Source organism: Hoplias malabaricus, chromosome X1 (assembly GCF_029633855.1).
Source record: "Hoplias malabaricus isolate fHopMal1 chromosome X1, fHopMal1.hap1, whole genome shotgun sequence".
Lineage (NCBI taxonomy): Eukaryota > Metazoa > Chordata > Actinopteri > Characiformes > Erythrinidae > Hoplias > Hoplias malabaricus.
This window is the reverse complement of record NC_089818.1, coordinates 15,931,809-15,955,523: the sequence shown is the minus strand read 5'-3', so window position 1 is coordinate 15,955,523 and position 23,715 is coordinate 15,931,809. Positions and strand designations below refer to the sequence as shown.

General features: G+C 39.6%; 1 protein-coding gene across 1 annotated transcript; it reads right to left on the bottom strand.

Annotated features, from left to right (window-relative positions):
* Positions 1–1,719: 1,719 nt before the first annotated feature.
* On the bottom strand, positions 1,720–23,499 carry LOC136675569 (matrix metalloproteinase-16-like). The gene is made up of 10 exons (XM_066652188.1): positions 23,387–23,499; positions 12,159–12,307; positions 11,401–11,523; positions 9,551–9,855; positions 6,534–6,695; positions 5,664–5,881; positions 4,628–4,766; positions 4,093–4,243; positions 3,655–3,770; positions 1,720–2,504 (listed from the first exon to the last, which is right to left on the bottom strand). Exons 1-10 carry the CDS (start codon positions 23,492–23,494, stop codon positions 2,140–2,142), a joined length of 1,836 nt encoding a protein of 611 aa, XP_066508285.1. The 5' UTR covers positions 23,495–23,499; the 3' UTR covers positions 1,720–2,139.
* Between the last annotated feature and the right edge of the window lie 216 nt (positions 23,500–23,715).

Below are 23,715 nucleotides of genomic sequence, written 5' to 3'. Positions count from 1 at the left end.
TTCAGGTTGAGATCTAACATCCTCAGAAGTATCTCCTGATGGCTACTGAGTTGTGCTGGGCCTAACATTCAGGTATCACCAGCCGTTTGAAGCCAGAAGCTCTTTGAGTAGAAAGGGTGGCCCTCCTTCTTCATCACAGAGAGCAAAGTGCTATATATCTATTCTTAATTGCTTGGAATTAATGAGTATTTATACTGGAATATGAATAAACTGATTTTTCAGTTCTGTATACTATATATAATTCTCTCTTGTTTAAACCATTCCCTTTAACTGATTTTAATAACCAGGCTCATTATATTAAGCAATGAACCCTGCATTAATGCATCTCCAAGTATGATTTTAACCCTTAGAAATCAGAGCTGCTGCCAGTGGCAGCAAAAGCAGGCTGTAATTTTACTACGGATGCATCAATAGGGGAATTCTAGGCCACTATCCTTTATGACTGTATTTGTCAATGCAGATACATAACCATTTACAGAATGTAAACTTTGGAACTAAATCCATTTGGTTTAGAAGTTCAGGTTTCAGGCCCATTACAGGGAAATATAACAATTTCCATAGGGTTACAGTAAAATGAACCTCTTCTGGAGTATAATACTTATACCAGCAAATACTGGTTTTAAATATTGCTCAAATCTATACATCTGTCTTATATCAATCAGTTATAGCTTAGGTTTATCTCAGAGAGTTAACCTTATCTTCCCTGTATTTACTGAATAATAAGCTTTAAAAATCATGTGTTTACTTAGAAAACCAACAAAGCCTTTAATCTGACCAGGGTCACAATACATTTTTGCATACACCTGTACGTTTAAAATAAATGTAGCCCAACTCTTTGATTTCTATGGGTTAATTGTGCACTTCATTGTGGTTGTAGGATGTAATATGACTTATTTTGCCTGTTTCTGTATGTGGATGTATGACGTTAGTTGAATGCAATGACAGATCCAATGTAGTGCCTCTCAAGCTCTACTAATCTCAATGGGTCCAACGTGGCTACATGGTTACATTACAGACACTCTGTAGTCTATATGATATTAGAGAATATAATAGGGATTACTCAGGGATTATGATAGACAATTTCTTCAGACATTTTCCATAAACTGGAAGCACTTTCCCCATTCTCCATTTTATGCGAATGCTAGTTTCAAAACCTTTCAAAAGCAAGTTTGAAGGTTATGGATAGCAGCTGGCCCTGACTTGAGGTCCTTCATCATACACGTACAGAGCAACATTCACACAGGCTCACAAACACTGTTACACACAAAAGAAAAAGAAACACAGTAGATATGTGGTTAAGGCATTCAACGAAATATTGCAGGTAGAGTTTACTTTAATCTCTTTGTCTGAGAGAGATTGCCATAGCAGTTCTTTTTCTGGTTGATTGCCATGAATGACCTTGTAGACAGCGAGCATTAAACCTGAAGATGAATGCATGGTCGATTCACACTCAAACGAAGATCAAGAGGGGGCAAACTGCTTGGAATATTAAACATGAGCAACGCAATCCTCTTTGGAAACAAAGGGCGTATTTGGTTGGGTATCAGTTCGTCAACATAAATCAATATTCTGGAGGAACATGGGAAGGGTCCACACATACAGAAGTAGTCCAAGGATACATCATTTTGAGCCGAAAAGGTCCCTCCTTCTCTGACTTGTTCTTTGAGAACTGTCAAGATAGAGTAATTCTGAAGTTTCAAAATGGCTTCAGACGGCATCTACACAGAAGCTCTTGAAGAGTGCATGCTGTCTGTTTTCTTCCTCTTTCCACCTATCCACCTGATTCTGAATTGATAGGTGGTTTACATCACCCATTTGGCATGCCCTTCTCTTAAATGCCAATAAGTCTTGGAACGAGGGTAGATGCATCCCTTCCTTCAAACCCATACCTGCACTGACATTTGGAGATTTGACAGAAGGTCTACACCACCCCTTTTGTGCCTTGTGTTTTAGGAGGTTTCTCAGATAACAAGTCTGGGACCATTTCCCTCCCAAATTCAAATCCTGCAACGACCGTTTGCAGATTGGACAGAAGTTCGTCATCACCACTTTTGGCAAGAAATAGTGACATGTCTCTCATATTTAAAGTAGGGTTACCAAACCGTAAGTCTTGGAATGGGGAGCTGGTCCCCCTCCTTCTCAAACCCATTCCTGCATGGAGCGTTTGCAGTACAGTATGTGCCGCTGAGTGTCCTTCCTCTTGACACGGAAGACCGTATGCAACAGGACCATCATGCAGAGGGCCAGAACGCAGGGGATGGCGATAGCCACAGCTTTCTCAGTGCCGCCTGTGCTCTCCAGTTTACGGACGATGTCCACATCATCATGGTCGTAGTGTGGAGGATCTTCATCTTGTGGTGGGCTCCAGTCCCAGTCAGGGTCCGAGGGGAGGCCATCACAGCCCATGAAGTCCCGCAGGATAGACCGGGGGTAGCCAGGCTCCACTCGCAGACGATGGTTGTTGAACTTCCAGTATTCTTTACCCTTATAGAAGTATGTGAAGCCTGTGATGGCCACAAGAAACAGGATTTACTCATAAAGCAATGCCCCCCTTACTCTAAATATGTTGAATCATGTTTGGTATCCAAAGTTAGTTTCTTTGATTTTGCACTAACTAGCACTGCAAACGTAATCATACATTTATATTCATTCATTCATTCATTCATAGTCTGTAACTGCTTATCCAGTTCAGGGTCGCAGTGGGTCTGGATCCTTCCCAGAATCACTGGGTGCAAGGCGGGAACACACCCTGGAGTGGGTGCCACTCCTAAACAGGATGACACACACTCACACATTCACTCACACCTATGGACACTTTTGAGTCACCAATCCACCTACCAACATGTGTTTTTGGACAGTGGAAGGAAACTGAAGCACCTGGAGGAAACATGCGTGGACACAGGGAGAACACACCAAACTCCTCACAGACAGTCACCCGGAGTGGCACTTAAACCTACACCCTCCAGGTCCCTGGAGCTGTGTGACTGTGACACTACCTGCTGCGCCACCGTGCTGCCCATTTATATATATTAATATATACAGAAAATTATTACCTAAATATAAATAGTAGTAGCTGTCATCTTGAAGTCTAAATATTACATTTGTCTATGAAAGAGTATGTCAAAGGTAGGCAAGTCTTTCACAGTAAATACAATATTGATTTATTATAAAGTATATGGACATTTCATCAATAATATTTTCTGACTTTAATATTGTCCTTTATATTTACTTGCACATTTGTTTGAATAAGAATCATCAGTATTTTAGCCGCTAACTCTGTTAGCCATTTTGTGGATTTGTTCATAACAGTGGTTTTATTTTATTTATGTATTAATTATTTAGGATATTTAAGCATTCTGTAATATTCAAGTTCCAATGCCTGAGTATTCAAAATTTGATCGCTCTTTAAAGAGGTATAATTGCATTATTACCCTCTTATATTATCATTATATCAGTGGCATGAAATGGTCTTAAAACCACAGTAATGTCTTTTATTGCAGTTATTTCTTGGACAATATATCAACCACAAAAAATAGCTATTGTGACAGGCCTAATCAAAAGCTAAAAGAGTATTTCACTGACAAAAACATCCTGTGGTGAATGATCTGTTGACATTAACCACAGCAATTGGGAAACAGACTAACAAGGACCTACCATTTGCCTTATCCACAAAGGCACCTTGGGGTGAGTCTGGGATGCCCTTCCACACCGTGATGGGTTTGGGGTAACCAGGGTCCATGCTCCTCATATCCTCACTGTACCTCCAGTATCTGAACCAAAGTGAGAGGATCTCTTTACTTACATACGAGCAAATATAATACAACAGAATATTTGCAATTGAACTAATTTATTTGACCTTACCTAATTTAATAATTTTAAGTATTGTGTGCATCATAAATAATTTGGAGACTTGGACAATAAGCAATTTTGAAAAAGTCAATAAACCCTGGAAAGCTACCTCCATGCTGTGATAAATAATTACTGTTCAATGGAATTAGTTCCAAACATATCTGATTCAATTAAGGACAACTCAAATGAGGAATTACAGCCACTTCTTAAGAACTCTGATATTCCTCTAACAGTTTTACTGACCTGTCGCCTTTGAAGAAGTAGGTTTTGGCCACGTCTTCCCACCACACCGCCGTCTCGATATTCTGAGTGGGCATGCCGCTGCCGAATAGAGAAATATCCTGAGGAAATGTGGGCTGCAGAGTAGTATCCTTGAACACCCAGAACCGATGACCTTTGAAAAGAACGAAAAAGAAATTCACCTCGTCAGCAGAGTTTGTCAAAAGCAACATGAACTTTGAAATGGCATGAAACAAGGTATTCTGTTTCAAATGCCTGAGACAGAAAGTATTATATAACGTCTAGAAGACAGCTCTAGCATGAGCTTAAATCAATAGAGTGCTTTAGAGACATAACAACAGACAAACAGCTTGGAAAGCAAAATCTATTTCAGTCAGACCTTATGACATTAAACAATTAATAAAGTCTGAAAATGCTTCATCTGTGATCCATACTTTTAAACATTTTTTCCATTACTGTGATATTTAATAGATTTTGTTTTCTTTTAATTAAACAATTGATTCTCTGGCAGAGTGTAACTTCCAGGATGAGTTCTCACCTTTGAAGAAGACAAACTTTCCCTCACTGTTCTCATAGACAGCATCGATTTTAGGAGGTAGGCCTTTCCAAAAGTAGCTTATCTGCATGGGGTAGCCAGGCACCACTGAGTTATCCCTCACCCTCCAGAACCACTGGTCCTAATGACAGAAGACCATGCATTTAACACATGAAGGTTTACACATTTTTATTTGAACAAAGTGTTACACTTGATAATGCTTGGGCCCTAATGGAAATGGCTTGTAACTCAAACACTCACACACATAGGCCCCACTCTCTCACATTTAGAAGCTGCTCCATAAGGGCGTGCTATTCAGTGCTTCACATTCAAAGTGTTTTATGCACAGGAAAAAAAAAAAACTCGGAAAAGTGGAATAAAGAGACAGATCTTCAGTTGATATTTAAAAGGTTCAGATGTCTTGACATAACATTAAAACATCAGGCTTTCTGAAAATTTTCACAATTGCCTTGTATTCTAACCATGTTCTAGGCTAAAGATTACTATAGCTGTTGGTAAGACTAACAGAAAACATTTTCAAGAGGATGATTTGGGGCTATGATATTTTTGGAAAACAACAAAACATAAAAACGAAACTCAGCTTTCGCTGTGCTCTTAGGGAACAACTCTCTGAAATGTGTTGAGTATGCCTTCTCCCTAGTCACTAATCCATCACGGAGGAAAAGAGAATTCTGGCTGTTTTTGAACACAAAAATAGCTTACCACAATCTGAATGTAAAAGAGTTGTATAATTATTATATATATATATATATAATATATATATATTTATTTTATATGTATATATAAATCTGTCTCAACATGTTAACTGATTCTCTCAGACTTTTGGGTTTTCTCAAACTCTTCTGAACCTAGCTGTCAAGCAAATGCATTAACCCGCCCTCTGGAAGCACATCCTACACTCTTTGAATTAGTACATGTGGTACTCCTCGTGTTTTAAAAGCTGTTGTCCCCTTAAGGACCACAGAGAGGCCAAATCGGATTAAGGCTGAGAGATCTTGTGAAGTTGCAGCGTTTTTACCTTGAAGACAAACAGCTCTTGTCGCAGGATGGCAAGTGTGTTGAAGCCTCCATCGCAGATGCTAGGCTTGGAGTTGGGGTTGGAGGGTTTGGACCTCTGTGGCGGTCGGTGAGGACGGCTCTGACGGTCATGCTTTCGCGGGTCAGAAGGAGGATGGAGGCGAGGAGGCGGGGCTGTAGTAAGTAATCTAGTTGGCTGAGGGTTTTTGTCTGGAGGACCTAGAATCAGTCAAATGAACAAAGACCATTGAAAGTACACCACCCTGCAATCTAAAACCAGCAGAATCTGTAAATAATTTTTGGACCATGTTCTACTATTTCTTATTATTTTCCCCTGAAGTCCACTATGATAACGAATGTCTGTTTTTATTTAGCATAATACCTCTATTATATATGAACATTTTATTTACACTTTTTATACCATAAAATAAACAGGCAATGTTTGTTATTGTGCCTGACATATATTTTGTGCCTTGTTCAAAAAACATCTGAATCAAAATTGGCATTAAAGTGAATTTCAGCTTCTCTTTAATGATATGCAGAATCTTTTGGATAGCCGTGATAATCCATTTGTGTCCTGGCAGGCAGGAACAGGACAACGTGTAATTGTTCTCTCATATATTCCACTCCATAAACTCTGTTACAGCTTGTCAGCTGCAGGGATGATCATATTATATGTTCAAGCTTGAGATATCATAGACACGATTTATCCAAAATGACCTGATTTTGCAGCCTAAATCCCATATAATGCCTGTATATTTTCACATTTTAAGAATCCTTACAGAGTAAATCAACACTTCATTGAAAGTTGATGTGCATCAGTGTTACAAAAACTACTTTAGGATTTCACAATTTCACTCTCATACTATACCATATATTTTCTGGATGCCCTGCAGGTCATCGTGAGGCAGTTTGAAACTTTCTGTGTCCATGTATTGGTAGAAGGGGGCCATTATAGCAGTGGGGTCATTGGAGTGCTCCAGTCCCAGAGCATGGCCCAGTTCATGCACCGCCACCAGAAAAAGGTCATTGCCTGTGATAATACAGAAGGACAAATGAGACATATAAAGCACACTCTCTCTCTCTCTCTCTCTCTCTCTCTCTCTCTCTCTCTCTCTCTCTCTCTCTCACATACACACACAAACTAGATTACTGTAATAATAATGGCCATACACCAGTTAATTTCTGCATTTTGTCTACTGTTGGGTTTATATTGTCATATTGTGTATAAGTAAAAAGCAGCATCTGGCTTAGTGGTTCAGCAAGTTCAGTGTGAGATGTGCATACGTGTGTGTGCATGCAGTCAGGTATAATCATGTCTGTAATCTGCAGCCATGGCATTTCAGTGCACCACATGCTTGGAGATAATATCCAGCAGTAAAATGCTGGAAGCACAGGAGGAGATCACAACATATGTGTGTGTGTGTGTGTGTGTGTGTGTGTGTGTTTGTGCATCAAGCTTTGTAGTTATGACTCGAAAAGATCAACATTCAAATGTTCGCCTAAGGGAGAATGCTGCTACATAACAAGCCATGTGTACATGCTGAAAACAACACACAAACACACACACACAGACACACACACACACAGACACACACACACACACACACACACACACACATATACACACACACATATACACACACACATAACATAACATAGGCATGCATCAAGAGGCTCATGATTCATTTGACTCTGTAGTGTGTATTCAGGCTTGCCTCTGTGTCCAGTTTTGTCCAACATCACTGTATTTCCTGCTGCTTACAGTGAATCTTACATTGAATGGAACATACAGCATTTTGGCCAAAACACAAGTTAATTATTCTGAGTACTGTTGCATGTAATTTAAATAAATAAATAAAGAAACAAACAAACACACACACACAGTTCCAGAGCCCAGTGCCAGGGGACATTATAGCTCTCAAAACGCCACTTGGCATTGAGCATGATGATCTCAAGTTACTGCTGCGAGTTTCCATTTTCTTTCATGCAAACTGTACCAGTTTAAGCACCCAGTCCTGGAAAATCCATTGGTAATCCATTCAAACAAACAAACAGCAGCCTGGCTCCACATATAGACAGTAGAGAAATATGTGGTCCGTATCTGCAAGAGTGCGGTCCCCTTTAAAGCTGGTTAATCAGGGGTGGTGTTATCTGAAGCACATGATAATGATAAAGAGGACAACAGAAGCCGATCAACGAAAGTTAGAGTGTCTAGGTGCTATGAGGCCAACAGGCAGTGGAACAGTGGGCAGACGGCCCAACGATTTGTGGAAAATATCTAATTGAGAAGCATGAATGTATGTAATTTGCCAGAAGGGCAGTTAAGTTGAAATTATTCCCCTTAAAACGTAGAAAATATAGGACAGATTTTTAACCTCAAGGACCACATTTAATTAACAACTTATTTATCATTAGAAAGTAAGAAGGCCCACAGGCCCACTTTTATAAATAAAACCTTTTTTTTTCAACAGAGCTGTTTTAGTTTTGTAGCAAGAACAATGTTTGTATGTTACTGATAACATATAAACAGAACAGATTAGGCTAACGAGTGCATGTGATGTACTAGAAATTCTGAAAAATGCATTAAAAATAGTATATGGAGTGCTATATTTGTTGCCGTTACTGATCACATAAAACATGCTGCCACTCAAAAATAATTATATATGACTATATTTATCACATAATATGCCATCGCTGACCCATTGGCTGCCCTCTATATAAGCGCAAGAACCACCAGAGGGTATTTCTCGACCCATTTGTGATCCATGCCTTAGTGTTTTAGAAACCCTGATGAAGAACATAATTAAAAGATTGCGATTTCGATATAAAAGCGATTAATCACTGAGCCCGAGGCTTGCAGAACTGTCAGTATTCATTAGGGGCATAGCTGAGGTGCTCACTGTTGGCAGGAGATCGACTTAAAAGCCCTCTGTGTCCAGCGTTATTAAAGCTGAGTGCCTCAAAGTGCGACTCATGGCAAAGTGAAGGATCTGATTACCCTTCGGCTAATGGATGCTCATTGCAAACTCGTAGTGTCAAGCAACAACACCAACACACACACTGACTGGCCTTAACAAAACCACAAACAAAAACAGTGCAGCTCATTAAAAAACGAATTAATCACTGCATGCAAATGAAGTGATTATGCAAATCAGTGGAATTATGCAAAATGTTGCTGCTTTTAGTTTTGACACCACACATTTTTGTGATTCAGAAGTGCAGAAAATAAACCCTGACTGTACAGCTTAAATAGATTGCAAGGCTCAGCAACATAGCTCAATATCTTGCCATGAAATAGCTGCTGTTAACCATGCAGTGATTCTCACTATTGATAATCATTACCTACAATGCTGTATATGGCCAGATACCAACTTTTCATATATGTTGTTGGCCTGAAGTCATGAAATTATTAGTGTTCTAACAAATTGCCAATTGCTGTCCAATTAAAAACGTGTACCTCCCAAATAGTAAATTTGCAGGAAAGGAAAATACTTACCTTAACTTTCAGTGGAAATGAATGTACAAAGAATTTTGGAGCATTTCTATTGTTGTGTAAACCAGAAATTGACAAATCTAGAGATACATGTTTTTTCTCAAAAATAACTTTAAAATAAATAACTTATACATAAGTATAAGCGTTTATGAAAGCGATTACAAATGCAACAGTATTTTGAAACTTTACAGATTTAGTCCATTAATCTAATACTAAAGTCTTAATATTTTAAATAAATTGTACAGAGGACATTTTTGGCACAATGTTCTATTATTTGCAGACATTCCCTTCAAATCAGCAACCTTTTTAAAACTTTTTGAATTTAAGATACAACAACAATTTAAATACAAACAGTATGTAAAAAAAAACACCCTAACCTGCCGTTCTCTCACCATCATGGTTGGGGTTGCCCAGGGTCCATGGTTCATCGGAATCAAAGTGAGTGTCGCCTCCTATCCCAGGCCCGGGGAAGTAGGCGTGGGCCAGGAAGCCTCCTTCTCCATCAAAGGGTGAGCTATCGCCATGGAAACCAGATGCAAAAATGATGGTGATGTCCACATCTCTCTTACCGCTCTCCAGAGAGCTGTAAGGGACAGCTTCAAAGTTCAGCGGCGTAACACCCTGCCACACGTCGAAGGCTCGTCTGATGGCCTCGTGTGTCTCACGGGCCCCAACCTTAGGAGTCACATTCTTTATGCTGAAGAGAAAAACCATTAGCTGTTAGCTAGTTATTGAAGCTGTGAATAATCAATCAATCAAGTTGGTTATTCTTAATCTATACAAGCTTTATGCTATTTACCATAGTTACATTGGTTTGTACATAGTTACATTAGTTTGGTTATGTGATTTTTCATGTGAAATGAATGATAATAGAACCCTGACACAGAATAGTATACTTGCAGAAAGGAAGAATAAAGTCCAAGACCAAATCAAAGTGTATTTACATAGAAATAATGGGGTAATAAAAACTGGGACTGAAAATAAAACAAAGGATGATCTCTGACTTTTGCACAGTGCTGTGTAATCTCAAATCAGTTGTTTGGGCTGAGATTATGCTGCTGGTTAATATCGACCTGCCAGCTCCAGTATCCCAGACGTTCTTGAACTTCAGGGCTTTTGCACTTCAATTTCATAAGATTTACAGTTGTAGTATTGAGGGTAGTTCAACAAGCACTAAATTGAGATAAATAACCTACATCCTAATTACATCCACATGGAACAGCCCAATATGAGAATGATCAATAAGTGTGCCGCTGTAGAGTAGGTCACTCTGCTAGAATATGACCAGGGCTGGTATGACATCTTACCACTGCTTTAAAATAGAACTGAGGGTATATTGATTCTTTATGCTGCTGACCCAGGAACAGCTGCCTCTTTCCAAATCTTTATTCTAATAATCATAAAAGTTACTATAAAGCTGGACTGAGAATAGCACAAGGCTGACCTCTATAAACACCAAAACAGGAGCTATTAAAAAGATGGACTGCCACATAAAATGAGAAAACAACTCAGAAACGAGAAAAGTGTTTTTTTTTTTCATCCGCATTCCCGAGCGCTCAGAAACGAACTCTCCGAAGTGGCCCTTCCACAGGCGGCGGCTTTGCTGAACTTTGCACATTGAAGTCTTTATCTCTCGCTGACAGACAGAAAGAAACTGAAAATCTCCTTTGGCTCCTCCATTCACTTCTCGCTCTTTAGAGACCTGTCAGCAGACCGTTCCCGCCTGACAGGCCCTGGCCTCATTTACATTCCATTTGCATAGTTGTCCCATCAATTAAAAAAAATGGATTTGAATAAATCATTTCCGTTATCACCTGCTAAAACCAGGCAATTCTAAATTGAGGTGAGAACACCTATTTCCTCCAAGCCCTTCAGAGCGTAATCTCAAGGAAATTAAAACAGGTTCCTTGAAGGTTAAAGAGTCAATATTCCAGGGTATTTTATGCTTCACTATGTCTCCACTGCTGCGTGAGATATGGGCCAGCAGAGCTGAAGTTTTGCTGACTGCTGGCCTGATCGTTGTCCTAACTGTTCTAAGGGGCAGTTTGTCAAGACTCTGTTTCTGGCCTTTACACTTAGCACTTAGCATGATATAGTGCTTTTAAGTAGTCTTATAGTTTTATTTGAAAAGCTATTGTCACGGAACGTGCAAATGCCACAACACGCCCCTACCCCAATAGCTCCTTTCAACGCTTTCTCTAAAACAGAGCTGTCATGACTAAGGTTACACTGACTCTCTCACCTGTATGTGATGTGCGTGCGCTGCCACTTCTGACCAGTCAGAGCATATCGCCGTTTCCTCGATCGCGAGCAGCATGAACTTCTGACCTGATCCGGCACCCCACATCTTGGCTTCTTCATCCAGCTGTGAGGTAATAAATAAAGAAATAAAACTGCCACGAAAAAAAACTGAAGTGGCACAACCCAAATGTCAATGTGTAAGACAATGCGAACCAATTATCTGCCACCCCTGCATGACACCTATCGACTGGTTTACAATGTCAATAATGCTACTAATGCTGTATCTCTTCTCTGACATAGGCTTATGTGTTCATTAGTTGTTTATACTCATATAAGATTCAACAAAATAAAAATAAATGTGAATTAAGTAAGAACCAATATACAAGACTGTATTTTTCTTGTGAATCAGACACATGAGTTACAGTCACCTAAAGAAACAATGTGTCTGATTTTGTTAGGTTTTGAGTCATGTTATTAGCAAGTGGCCTTATGCACAGTTTGTGGTCCTTTGTGTAGCTTTAATAACAGATTTTATTGAAGGTTGATTTTAGATTATTCATACTGTTGTTGAATAAGAGCTCTGAGCATACAGCACTCAGTTCTCTTATGAAGGTAAACGTCTGATGATTTATTGCTTTTAGGCCTCTGTTATTGATTAGAATCAGAGCATATATAGTAGTGTGTGAGTGCCTATTGACAGTGTTTGTTTGTATGCATGCGCACACGTGCATGTGTGTGTGTGTGTGTGTGTGCGCTTACGCTATAGTGCTCTGGTCTAAGCAGCCAGTGACATTGAGGCCATAGATACGCTGCATGGAAGCAATGGCAGATTGGACGGTCTGAGCTGAACGCAGGTCAGCCATGTTGGGTTCAGCTTGATGGAGATAGCCATAGCGACTTAACCAAGCCTGGAAAAAAGTGTGTAGGGCATGTTTATACCTCAATATTACACCTATGGCCTCAGTATAATAAAATAAACCTCTGTTCAGTTCAGCATTGGCCATATTTTCTAAAACAATAAATAAATAAATAAATAAATAAATAAATAAATAAATAAATAAATAAATGATATATCACAGTGCACAATAAAATCACTGTGGGCATTGGACACAACCCACAAACTAAACATGCATGTTTGGAATAAAATGACTTAGCAGCACAATGTAAGATTTGGTATTTTTGCTCGTGAACTCACCCTAGAATTGTAAAGTGTTATTCACTTGTCCAACTTGAAATCAAGTCACATTTTTTCCTCACTTCCTCTACAGTTGTTAATGTATATGGCTTGTGATGTTAAGCTTTACACAGTTCTTGGGCTCTCTGATATAAAACCTTTACACAAACCTTTATAATATTTGCTTGTGATGCACAGACTAGTAAAGGATGCAGTTCTCTCACTCTTGGCTGGATATCATCTATGCTTGTTTTCCAGCATTTCTCAGCCTCTAGTCAAGGCCTTTGATCTTGCTTGTTACTTTGACTACTCTCCTGTTTTTGGGCCCTTGGGCTTAGTTGCTCTTGTTTGGATTACAGCAGCAACCAAGCTCAGCCACTTTTGGAATTATGGTATAATATGTCCATATATTTATAGACACACTGGATAATTAGAGAATTCAGTCTCTTCAAGAAGATTTTTGTTTGCACTTTAAATTTTCTGCTTCATCATTATAAAAACGTCATGAGAAGGCCTGGGAGGACATTTTCTTACGGCCATGATATCTGCATATAGACTCCTATTAAAACAGCATGATGTTAGAGAAACATCTGACACATTTAATAAGACACAGCACATTCTGATTTGGAGTAGTTTTGTGCTTACACCCAAGACCTTGTGTATTTATGCTACATGGGATATATATACATGCAATCTTATCTTAGATTTGTGAAGAGAATAATGTATGGTATATTTGCATTTAAATTCCAACATCGCCAATGTGATAAAAATTGAGTTGTGATTGGAAACTTATTCCGCAGGCTGTAAGTTACCTACTGCCCAGAGTTGGCGTGTCATGGGCATCCACATTATCATACCAACCGTGAGATATAATATTACAGTTTTGATTTGTTTCCTCTGCCATGGAACAGCCTCAGCCATAACTGACAGCTTGTATATCACAGCCTACCTGGCATACCATAGTCATGTTGGACTTTAATAAGCTTTCACAATGTCTGCAGGCTACAAGAGTCAGATCAATAACATAATACCCGAAGGCCAAAGCTTCAAACAAAAAACGCAGTTCACATTTTTGATGCTTGATTCTAGCTTTGACCAGTTTTCTCCGGTGAGGTCTAAGACTAAATATAACACAAAAGTGAAGTGAAACTGTCAGAAATATCAAGGGGCAAAGGGCTAACAGCTCCCATATTCAAAACCTTGTCCATTAATGCAAATATATATCAATTGTAGAAAACTCATAGAACATTGGTATGACTCCACTATATCCTTACGTAGAAATGAACTGTTTGCTGCTGTTATTCTCACATGTCTGTATTTAATGAAGAACAGCCAGAAAATGTTACTGTCTATTGATATTAGCTCAGAATACCATAGGGGTGACAGCAAAAATATCATAGCAAAGATATCACAGATATATATATGCTCTGTTGGTTTTGACAGTTTTTCACAATTTTGGCCCAAAATGTGAAATGCTAAGCCTTAACAGGCACAGTTCTCCGATGTTGTTTCCTACACAGGGCATATTTCAGAATTGGGAAATTAGTTCTGTTAGAAACACTTCATTTAGACTTTTATGCACCAGAATGCTGAACCTTTTTTAGATACTTATTCAAATCAAATAATTATATGAATCAATTTAATTATAGGGCGCCACAGTGGTTCAGCAGGTAGAGTGTCGCTGTCACACACTCTGGGTGACTGTGTGTGAGGAGTTTGTTGTGTTCTCCCTGTGTCCGCGTGGGTTTCCTCTGGGTGCTCTAGTTTCCTCCCACAGTCCAAAAACACGAGTTGGTAGGTGGACTCAAACATGTCCAGGTGTGAGTAAATGTTTGAGTGTGTGTCGCCCTGTGAAGGAATGGCGCCCCCTCCAGGGTGTGTTCCTGCCTTGCGCCCAATGATTCTGGGCCCACTGCAACCCTGAACTGGACAAGCAGTTACAGACAATGAATGAATGCATTAATTTCACTATAATGGAGCTGGAAGCATAAGCCTGGTCTACAGGAAGGAAGCAAACTGATATTAGTAACTATAAATCGCTATTAACATGTCTCTGATAAGAAGCAAGAACATATTTTATATGGATGAAGGAGGCTGCTGTGATTAGTGGTGGAAAAGAATGGGGCTGTTCCACAGTTGACACAAGCAATTCATTTAACTGGCTTAGGTTCTGCTTAGAATTTGAATATTAATGTCATATAATGTGCAATGGCAATAGTAAAACACGTGGCAAAGGACAGTGTGTAAGTGCTATTCTTTATAGCTCTCGTTAATGGTGCAGTGCTTGAGCTTCACCCTGATTCTCAGGCAGGGGACATAACATTGAGGCCTATAGCGGAGCGAGAGAAGCTGATTACTTCTGGCTTTTAATAATTCATCAGGAGAAAACGCAGAAGCAGCAGGGGTTTGGCTTGTGTCTAGATACACAGAGGAGTGTTACCATGGTGAGAGCCATACATGCAGTCAGCTCTGTCGTCAGATCCTCAGCACGTCTCAGTCATGCTGTCTGGCCCACTTGCTTTAAACACACACACGTAAAGCCACCACTGAGAGCCAATAAAGAATGAATTTACCAAATGCAATATGTACACAGTGCAAAATCCGAATGAGAATTGGGGACACGCACGCTTTTCCCATTCAGCCTTAAAGAATGCAATCAGCAAATCAACTGCAAAACCAACATCTATTTCCCAGCAAACAGAACCATTAATAGATCCACTTTCATTTGGTAAACACGTCAGTAATCTTGATCCTACACATCCTGACTTTAATAACAGGGCCGTCACAGGATGGAACAGAATGAATAAGGCTGCACTATTCTCTAGGTGGACCAGAGTGGTGTAGACCTTCATCGCCTCTGTCTAACTTATACAATGAAAAATGATTTCTCTCCTATCTATAATAATGGAATACAACGAGGGCTGAGAAGCTATATTAAACTGTTATTATTCAATATTATGAATCTATTTCAGACCATTGCAAACTATGCCATAGTTTTTTTTTTATCTCAATCCCAGGAATTCCCTGAATTTGGGAATGAGATGAATGTTATTCAACCTTCAGTACATTGCATCTAACCTGTGTAATAGAGTAATACAGTTCAGTACAAAGTTCACTGTTTGTATACAAAAAGTACACAAGTGTCTAACAGCCTACTGAAGGGCGGAAAACAAGGACCATGAGTATAATAGCATTATATTCAAAGCAGGACCATATATTTTCATTAGCAAGTATGGCTATTAAAAAATATATATACAAAAACACTATAATTAAAAAAGTATATGTCTTTACTGATATCCTGTAACTCTGTATGCATTTCAAAGAGTTCTGCCTTAATATAGACTACATAGCATCACCCAGTTCATATAAAATTTAAATCAGCTTTCTGATTCTGCATCCAATCAGTCCATCTTGCAAAGAGTGATTTAAAACTGCCTAGAAATGAGGAGTTAAGTCTGCTGGATAAGCAGCAGCTTTCACCAAAATCAAGCGTCATTCTTTTGACGAAAGGAAAGTGTAATTGGACACAACTTGATGTTAATCCATGTCCATCATTTCATCTTATCACTTTTCGTATGGAGATAAATGTTGAGCCAGTGAGCTGGCTGGTGCCGTGTTCAAAGTGCTTTGTCATGTCGCTCGCCTCCAGTTCCTGCCTAATTCTCATCATTTAATGACAACATAAAAATTATCAGCATGGGAAACCTACAGAGATGTACTTGTGGCAGATGGTGTGAATGAAAGAATAACAACTAAAGCACTTGGAAAAATGACAAGCCTATCTCCAATGTGCTGTACGACAGCTCCTTTGAACAGTGCAACAAACAGACATACATACATCGATCAGCCATAACATTATGACCACCCACTTGTTTTTACACCCACTGTTCATGCAGGAGCACTTTGTAGCTCTACAATTAAAGACTGTTGTCTATATGATGCTTTGCATACTTTGTTTCCCCTTTTTCACCCAGTTCTTCAATAGTCCAGACTGAAACAGAGCAGGTGCAGTGGCACCGGCGTAGTGGTGGTGTGTTAGTGTGTGTTGCACTGGTACGAGTGGATCAGACACAGCAGTTCTGCTGGAGATTTTAACTACCTCAGTGTCATTGCTGGACAGGGAATAGTTCACCAAACAAAAATATTCAGCTGACGGCATCCTGTGCCCACTGATGGACTAGAAGGCAACCAACACAACTGTGCAACAACTGTATCTGACCTTACAATGAGGCAGGAGACTGGAGAGTGAGTGGACACGGGATTTAAAAGCTCGAGCAGCCCTGTTGTGTCTAATCCACTGATACGAGCAAAACACACACTAACACACCACCACGTCAATGTCACTGCAGTGATGGGAATAATCCACCACCAAAATCATACCTGGTCTGTGGGGGTCCTGATCATTGAGAAACAGGATGAAAAGGGGTGAACAAGTGTGCAGAGCATCAGATAGACTATGCTATGTAATTGTAGAGCTATAGAATGCTCATGTATGGTTAGTTAAGCTGAGAATATGGACAGTACATGTAGAAACAGGGGGGTGTTCATAATGCTATATTGGCTTGATGTAAAGGCTGCATGTAAAGGAGTTCAATGCATTCTGAAAGAGTCTTCTGGTGATGAGCCAATGTCAAGACAGATAGGACTGTCATAGTCTTTGAGTAAACAAGAGTCTCAGGGCCACACAAAGACATGCCTGGTCCCTTGAAAAATTCTTTTGAATGAGGTGTCTCTCTCTATTTCTCTCTGTCAGCCTCTCTCCCACTCTCTCAAGTCAAAGATACCAGCAGGTGTTTTATTAAAAAACATAATCTCAGCTATATTTCATATAGCTGAGATTTTTGGAGTCCTTTAATATTAAGAATGCCTGTGCTCCGTTATTATAAATATTTCCTGATTACTTGCTTGCATTCACATTTGCATTTCAGTCTGCCATCTGAAGCAGATCATTTGATTGCATCATATGAGAAAGCGTCTGTGTGGAATCTTCAGCTGGAAGTTTACAAATATCCCTACACACATATGCATCTAATTTAACTCAATAAATTGTTGTTGTTTTGTTGGTTTATTGTCAGCAATTACATATTCCTTCCTTGGCTGGGCTTGTCACTTGTGATCCTGTTACTAATTGGTTTGGAACATATTAAGAGTTGTGGCCTGGGAGCAAAACTAAAAATTAAAAGTAAAAACCCTTTCCAGAAGTTCATTCCAGCAGCCTGATTTTTTTTTTTTTTATCTCAAACCAGCCTCAAACATGTCAGGGCAGATGAAGCAAAATTCTGGGGTAGATTTGTACGCCCTCATTCATTCATTTAAATTGATAGTGTGCAATTTTTCATTGATTTGGGAAATACAAGAACATCAAATTTCATTTTTTGACAGCCTTAGACAGGAATGAGGGGCAAAAAAACCCCAAAAAACATAACCTGAAGATCCCTATGGAAAAAAAAGCAATAAGCCATTCTCCTTCAGAGCACTCAGCCTATTTCTCGTCTCTGCCTCTCCACTCTCGTTTGCATCTTGCAGCAAAACAGCCAATCAATGAGGGCAGCTATGCGAGGCAGAGTAGCGAAATGGAGCTGCTGCCCAACATTAGCTGCTACTGTTTCCACACAAACAAAGGAACTGCCACTTTCTCTGCTGAGAAGCTAGCATTAGCTCAAAACATAAATATCCACATTTCCTCAGCCATCACCAAAGAGAGCTCCCCTGCTCAGGTAGTGAGACTGTGAATTGGCCAGAGGTAGCTATCAGAAACGGGCCAATTGTGAATTCAGAATCAGAACTGGCCAAGGGCAGATCGGCTTTGTCCACAGCTTTCTAGCAACAAACGGCCACCAAAGTAGGAAGCATCCAGCTGCAAAGACTCAGATATGTACCAGTTAATACTTCCTAGCTCACATTCTATTTTCCACTGTCTGTATCTATCCTCTTGCAGCAGTTATACCAAACATCCTATTTTACGTGACACAATATAAGCTTTGGAGTCTTTAAGACACAGTGGATCTGTTTTGTTTTTGTAAAATACAGGTAAGCATTCACTAAACTAATAATGAAATCACTCCACAAAGCCATTGCAGATGCAGATGCATTAAAAGTGATCATCCAAAATATGGCTCTCTATATCTCTGTAGTCTTTCATAATTGTTTTACTCAATGCCTCTCTATCGCTATCCTCTGAGCCACAAATAAAATGGGCCCATATTGAGGCTGCTTTAGAAAACTGACCAATGGAACTATGTTCTCTGCAGCAATGAAACTCCTTCCAATACCTTTGCAATAAGATGGATAGGATCACATTCAGGACTAATGGTCCAACATCATCTTACATACTTGATCTCACTAATGCTTTTCTGGGTGAATGCTCACAGCAATCTTCTAACATCTAGTGTAAATCTATCCCTAATGTTTAGAAGCTGTTACTGCAGCAATGGTGGAAAAAATACACTATCAATACCCTTTCTGTCAAAAGAAACATTAGGTGCAACAGTGTAAACCATTATACTAAAAAGTATGTATTCTACCTCTTGTCCACAATTAACACAGTCCTGGGGTCTTCACTTGCTTTGTTCAAAATACCCCAAGGGTCGAACAACTCAGCCACTTCTATTTATGAGCACTGTTTTTTATTTCTTTGCTTTACATAAATACAGGTCCAGCACTGTGATTGGTGAGACTCAGAAGAAGAAGCGGGACAATTCTGAAGTGCATACCATCTGTTTAGAACACAACACGAAATCAGAACCACTTATTTTAATTCATATTTTCTGACTGGTTTGTCTTGTTTCACAGTATCTGGGCTGGTGGCATCCAGATCCCCACATGAATGGGTTAATGCACTGAAAAGGGGGGAGTCTATTGTTTATAATAAGTCCCTTTTAACGCATATCAAAACATGGTTGTGCCTACTGAAATCCTAAGGGAAGGCCATGCTCTGAGGGCATCCAGGATGAACAGCTGCCTCCTTTAGCCCAGCATCCTTTAAGCTAATCCTGGCTAAAGAAAAGTTCCACCTGCTGAGCTGCCCTTCACCATCCCCTTACTCATCTCACACACACACACACACACAGAGAAAGAGAGAGAGAGAGAGAGAGAAAGAGAGAGAGAGAGAGAGGGAGAGGGAGAGAGAGAGAAAGAGAGAGAGAGAGAGAGAGAGAGGGAGAGAGAGAGAGAGAGAGAGAGAGAGAGAGAGAGAGAGAGAGAACCACACTGAAGTCCAGTGACCTGTGCACTCCCGACTCAGCGGCTGCCAACCACTGTAACTTTGTCACTGGACGATGCGACAAGACAGCAGAGCTTGCATGAGTGACAGAGAGAAAAGGGAAGGTGAAAAGATGTGTTTATGTGAACTTGTTTTTCTATCTTATGTGAATGAAAATGCCCTAATTTTCTAAATAAATAAATAAATAAATAAAACAAGATAACAAATGTGTATATGTACATACTTATATAAATCTTTATATATCCTTTATACATATATTTCCAGTCAAAACACAAGGAACTACTCCTCACATCTCAACTGCCTTGTAGAATCTTTCTCATCTGAATCTTAAATCCCTGAAGAAGGAAACTGGGAAGAGAATAATCCACTATGGAATAAGGATATGGAATAACGGGAGAGTCAAAGCATAATACATTGAGAAGACAAGGATGTATACTTTGTGTATATCCTTCCACTGAGAAGGCGCAATTCTATAGGTATTAAACAATGTAGAGCTGTCAAACAGAATAAAAAGGACACCTAGGGTCTTGGTGTGAGGCGCTAAGGAACTGTGTATGACTGTGTATGTAAGTGAGTGAGATACAAGCCAAGACCACATTACATGTCACATGTAAAAAAATGGAGTAAGGTTAAATTTGTGATTTCAGTAAAGGACTTTAATTTGTATGTATCAATATATCAGACAATATATCAAACAGGTGTGTGTGCGTGCGTGTGTGTATGTGTGTGTGTGTGTGTGTGTGTGTGTGTGTGTGTGTGTGTGTGTGTGAGAGAGAGAGAGAGAGAGAGAGAGAGACTAAAGAATGCTTACAGTATGATTGGTGACCCCTGCTGTATAACATGAAGGATTAATGGTGAAATAGTAAGAATGAATTATATCAAGCCCAGGGCATGACCTGACTTTGACTGCCATTGATTGGCATGACTCGACCTGATTTAGTGGCACAGAAGAAAAAACATGTATCAAGTGTTTTCTTTCTGTTCCATGACAAAACCTTTACCCACTACCACCACCACTGCAAGCCTGACAATGGGAAACATATTCCCCCAGAATGATTATAATAATCCTCCGGGCAAGGTTCTCTTTGAGAAAACCCACTGGTGCTTAGCGTCAGGTTTCGGCCCGCTCTGGCCCTAAGGAATATGGGCCAAAGAAACCAGGCGAATTACATAATGCGCTGGAGCTCCTCAAGTCTTTATGTGGTACACATATATCATTACGGCACTGAGACCAGGTAGTTATTCAAAGCCTGATGTTCCATTTAATATCTAAACTCAAAAAGACTTGAGCGTACAACAACCTACACTCCAGTACAAAAGCAGCAGAGTGAAAGAGGGTCTGGGTCAGAAGCAGAGCAACACTGCAGCTCCTGTACCTCATCCACCCACTCGCTGCTGCCTGGGATCTAAAAGCATACACAGTTATGAGATATGTATAGGCTTGGCTTTAATCTCGCTAAACGGTGGTCAATTCTCTACACTAGCACAGACAGCTTTACTATAACCTACTTGATATGACAGTGCTGTAAGCTTAATGCGGAGGAGTCTGCAACTGACTGTAGGTGGATTGTATATTATAGAACACAATACAGTACAGTACAATGTAAGTCATATTACTATTTTAACATTAACATTTACACTGTGGCCTTCCTCTCATTTTTGTCTAAGCTAGACTTCAATAAACACTGATATTTTACAGCAGAGATTCATCAGTGTAGATGAGTAGCTACACTTCCACTTTAATACATGATAATTCAACAGTGTTGAATTAACACATGCCAGTGTTCAGCTGTTTATTTGTGTCCATCTGGACTTAAATAAACACCACTGTTTAAAGGTCTGATACCAAGAGAAAATGATGACCAATCAGGTTCAATTTCAAAATGTATAATTGCTCAATAGTACATATGATCTACACGCATCCTACGCTGGAAACAACATGTGTAAAATGCATTTTTTTTCTGTCAGGGTCGCAGTTGGTCCAGTGTCTATCCGAAATCATTGAGCTCAAGGCAGGAACAAACCCAAGGAGCACCTATCCATCACAGAGCAACACTCACCTAGTCACTCACACACTCACACCTAAGGACACCAGAGGAAACACATGCAGACACTGTGAGAACTAGTGCTGTGCCATATGTGCCGTATCGTTCACAATATTATTGTCATAATTTTTAAAACAATTTAAAAAAATTTATATCGTGATTTTAGTGATATTCTGACTTGTTTATGTAGTGATGTCATTCAGTTACCCATAATACAGCATGCGCTCTTTACATGAGTCATTTAGCCACAGTGAAGTACGGTGGAAAGTGGCTTGTGGAGGTGGTTTGGTCGTAAAATATCAGATGTACAATAAACCATGGTATTATGTTAGAAATGAAAATTTAAGCCTTTAATTTTATTAATAGATATCAAATATGTAATTTAATACAATTCATATTAATATAACATTAATTTTGTTGCTGTGTTTTTGAAAGTATATAAATAAAATGTATAGATGTACTACTGTAATGTGTAATGTATTAAATACCAGCGTTAATTCAGGGCTCTAATGTCAGCTAGACACTCATTCAACATTTTAAAGTTACCTTGTAACTGTTAGTATTAATTTAACACTATTCTTAATTTGCTTCAACAATGTCCTATTAGGTAAACATTAGCTACCATATACACTTAAAAATTATGGCTCTTAATCAGGCCCTCTGAAATAGCTTAAGACAAATATCTAGGTATATATTATGTGGAGTATCTTTAAACTTAAAAGTTTTTCATTTTTATTCATTTAAAGGTACAGTCAGTTTTGACAGAATGCCGATGTGTGTTATTGTAGTTCACCTGCGTAGCCACCAGAGGTCGCGTATCACGAATCCCACCCACTGCCATAGTGCCTTAACATTATCTCCACTGGCAAAGCAGGCGAACCACAACAACAAAGATAGCCAATGGAGTGTAGTTTGCCACACAGGTTTTCTCAGACAGGGATGTGCTGATACACTGCCGAAATACCCATGTTTAAACCACGTTCTTTATTTTAGTTTTTCTGTACTAGTAAGAGAATTAAATGAATAGTGTACACTACTCTAAGTCATTTTGTTGGTAAGAGAACACTGTAATTAGTGCCATAATGTTACTGTTGTATGAGCAGCATCTGAATTTGACACTGTAATACTAGCTTCATTCAACATTTTTCGTAGCAGCATTAATATTAGCTTCAAGATCCCATTTAAACCAATCATAGATTTCTTGCCTAAGGTTAGACATTCTCAGTAACTGTTCAAGAATGTATTCACTAGGCTTAAGTTGGTTCCTTATTTGGATTTATTTATTCCACCTTAATTGAAAATAATTAGGATGATTTTGGCGCATCATAACTACATGTCAATAGATTATAATATTAAAAGAAAGGAAGGTGTATAGTACAGGCCGTGGAGGCTGAACGCTTGAGATGTCAATACAGCACTGCTGCACCATTTAAGGTGGAATGGAAAATAAGAAAGAAATCAGTCTCAGCTTCTTCCACAGCCTTGTTTTCTTCCACGGCCACAACATCACCGTACAGAAGAAAAAAATTGGGGATTGGGTTTTTACCTCGGCGTTAAAATGATCCTCTCCGCCCGAACACGCTACGAACAGTGGAACGATGAGCCACAGCAGCGCCGCGAGCGCGACCTCGAGCCTCGGCGCCGTCACGCGCATCCTAACGGTCGTTCTCCAACGGTCGTTCCGTTCCTCCTCGAATCAAGGGCGCCTTGCTGGTTGGGTTTCTCCTACTCACTCCGCCACACCGCCTATAATGAGCAGCATTTCTGAACTTAACGAATGAAAATGGTCTTTTTAAAGTCTCCGACTCCCCGTTAACCGCATTCCCTGGCTGGACCGAGAGCCGTGCCTGCTGCTCGCACACATTCCGAGGCTTT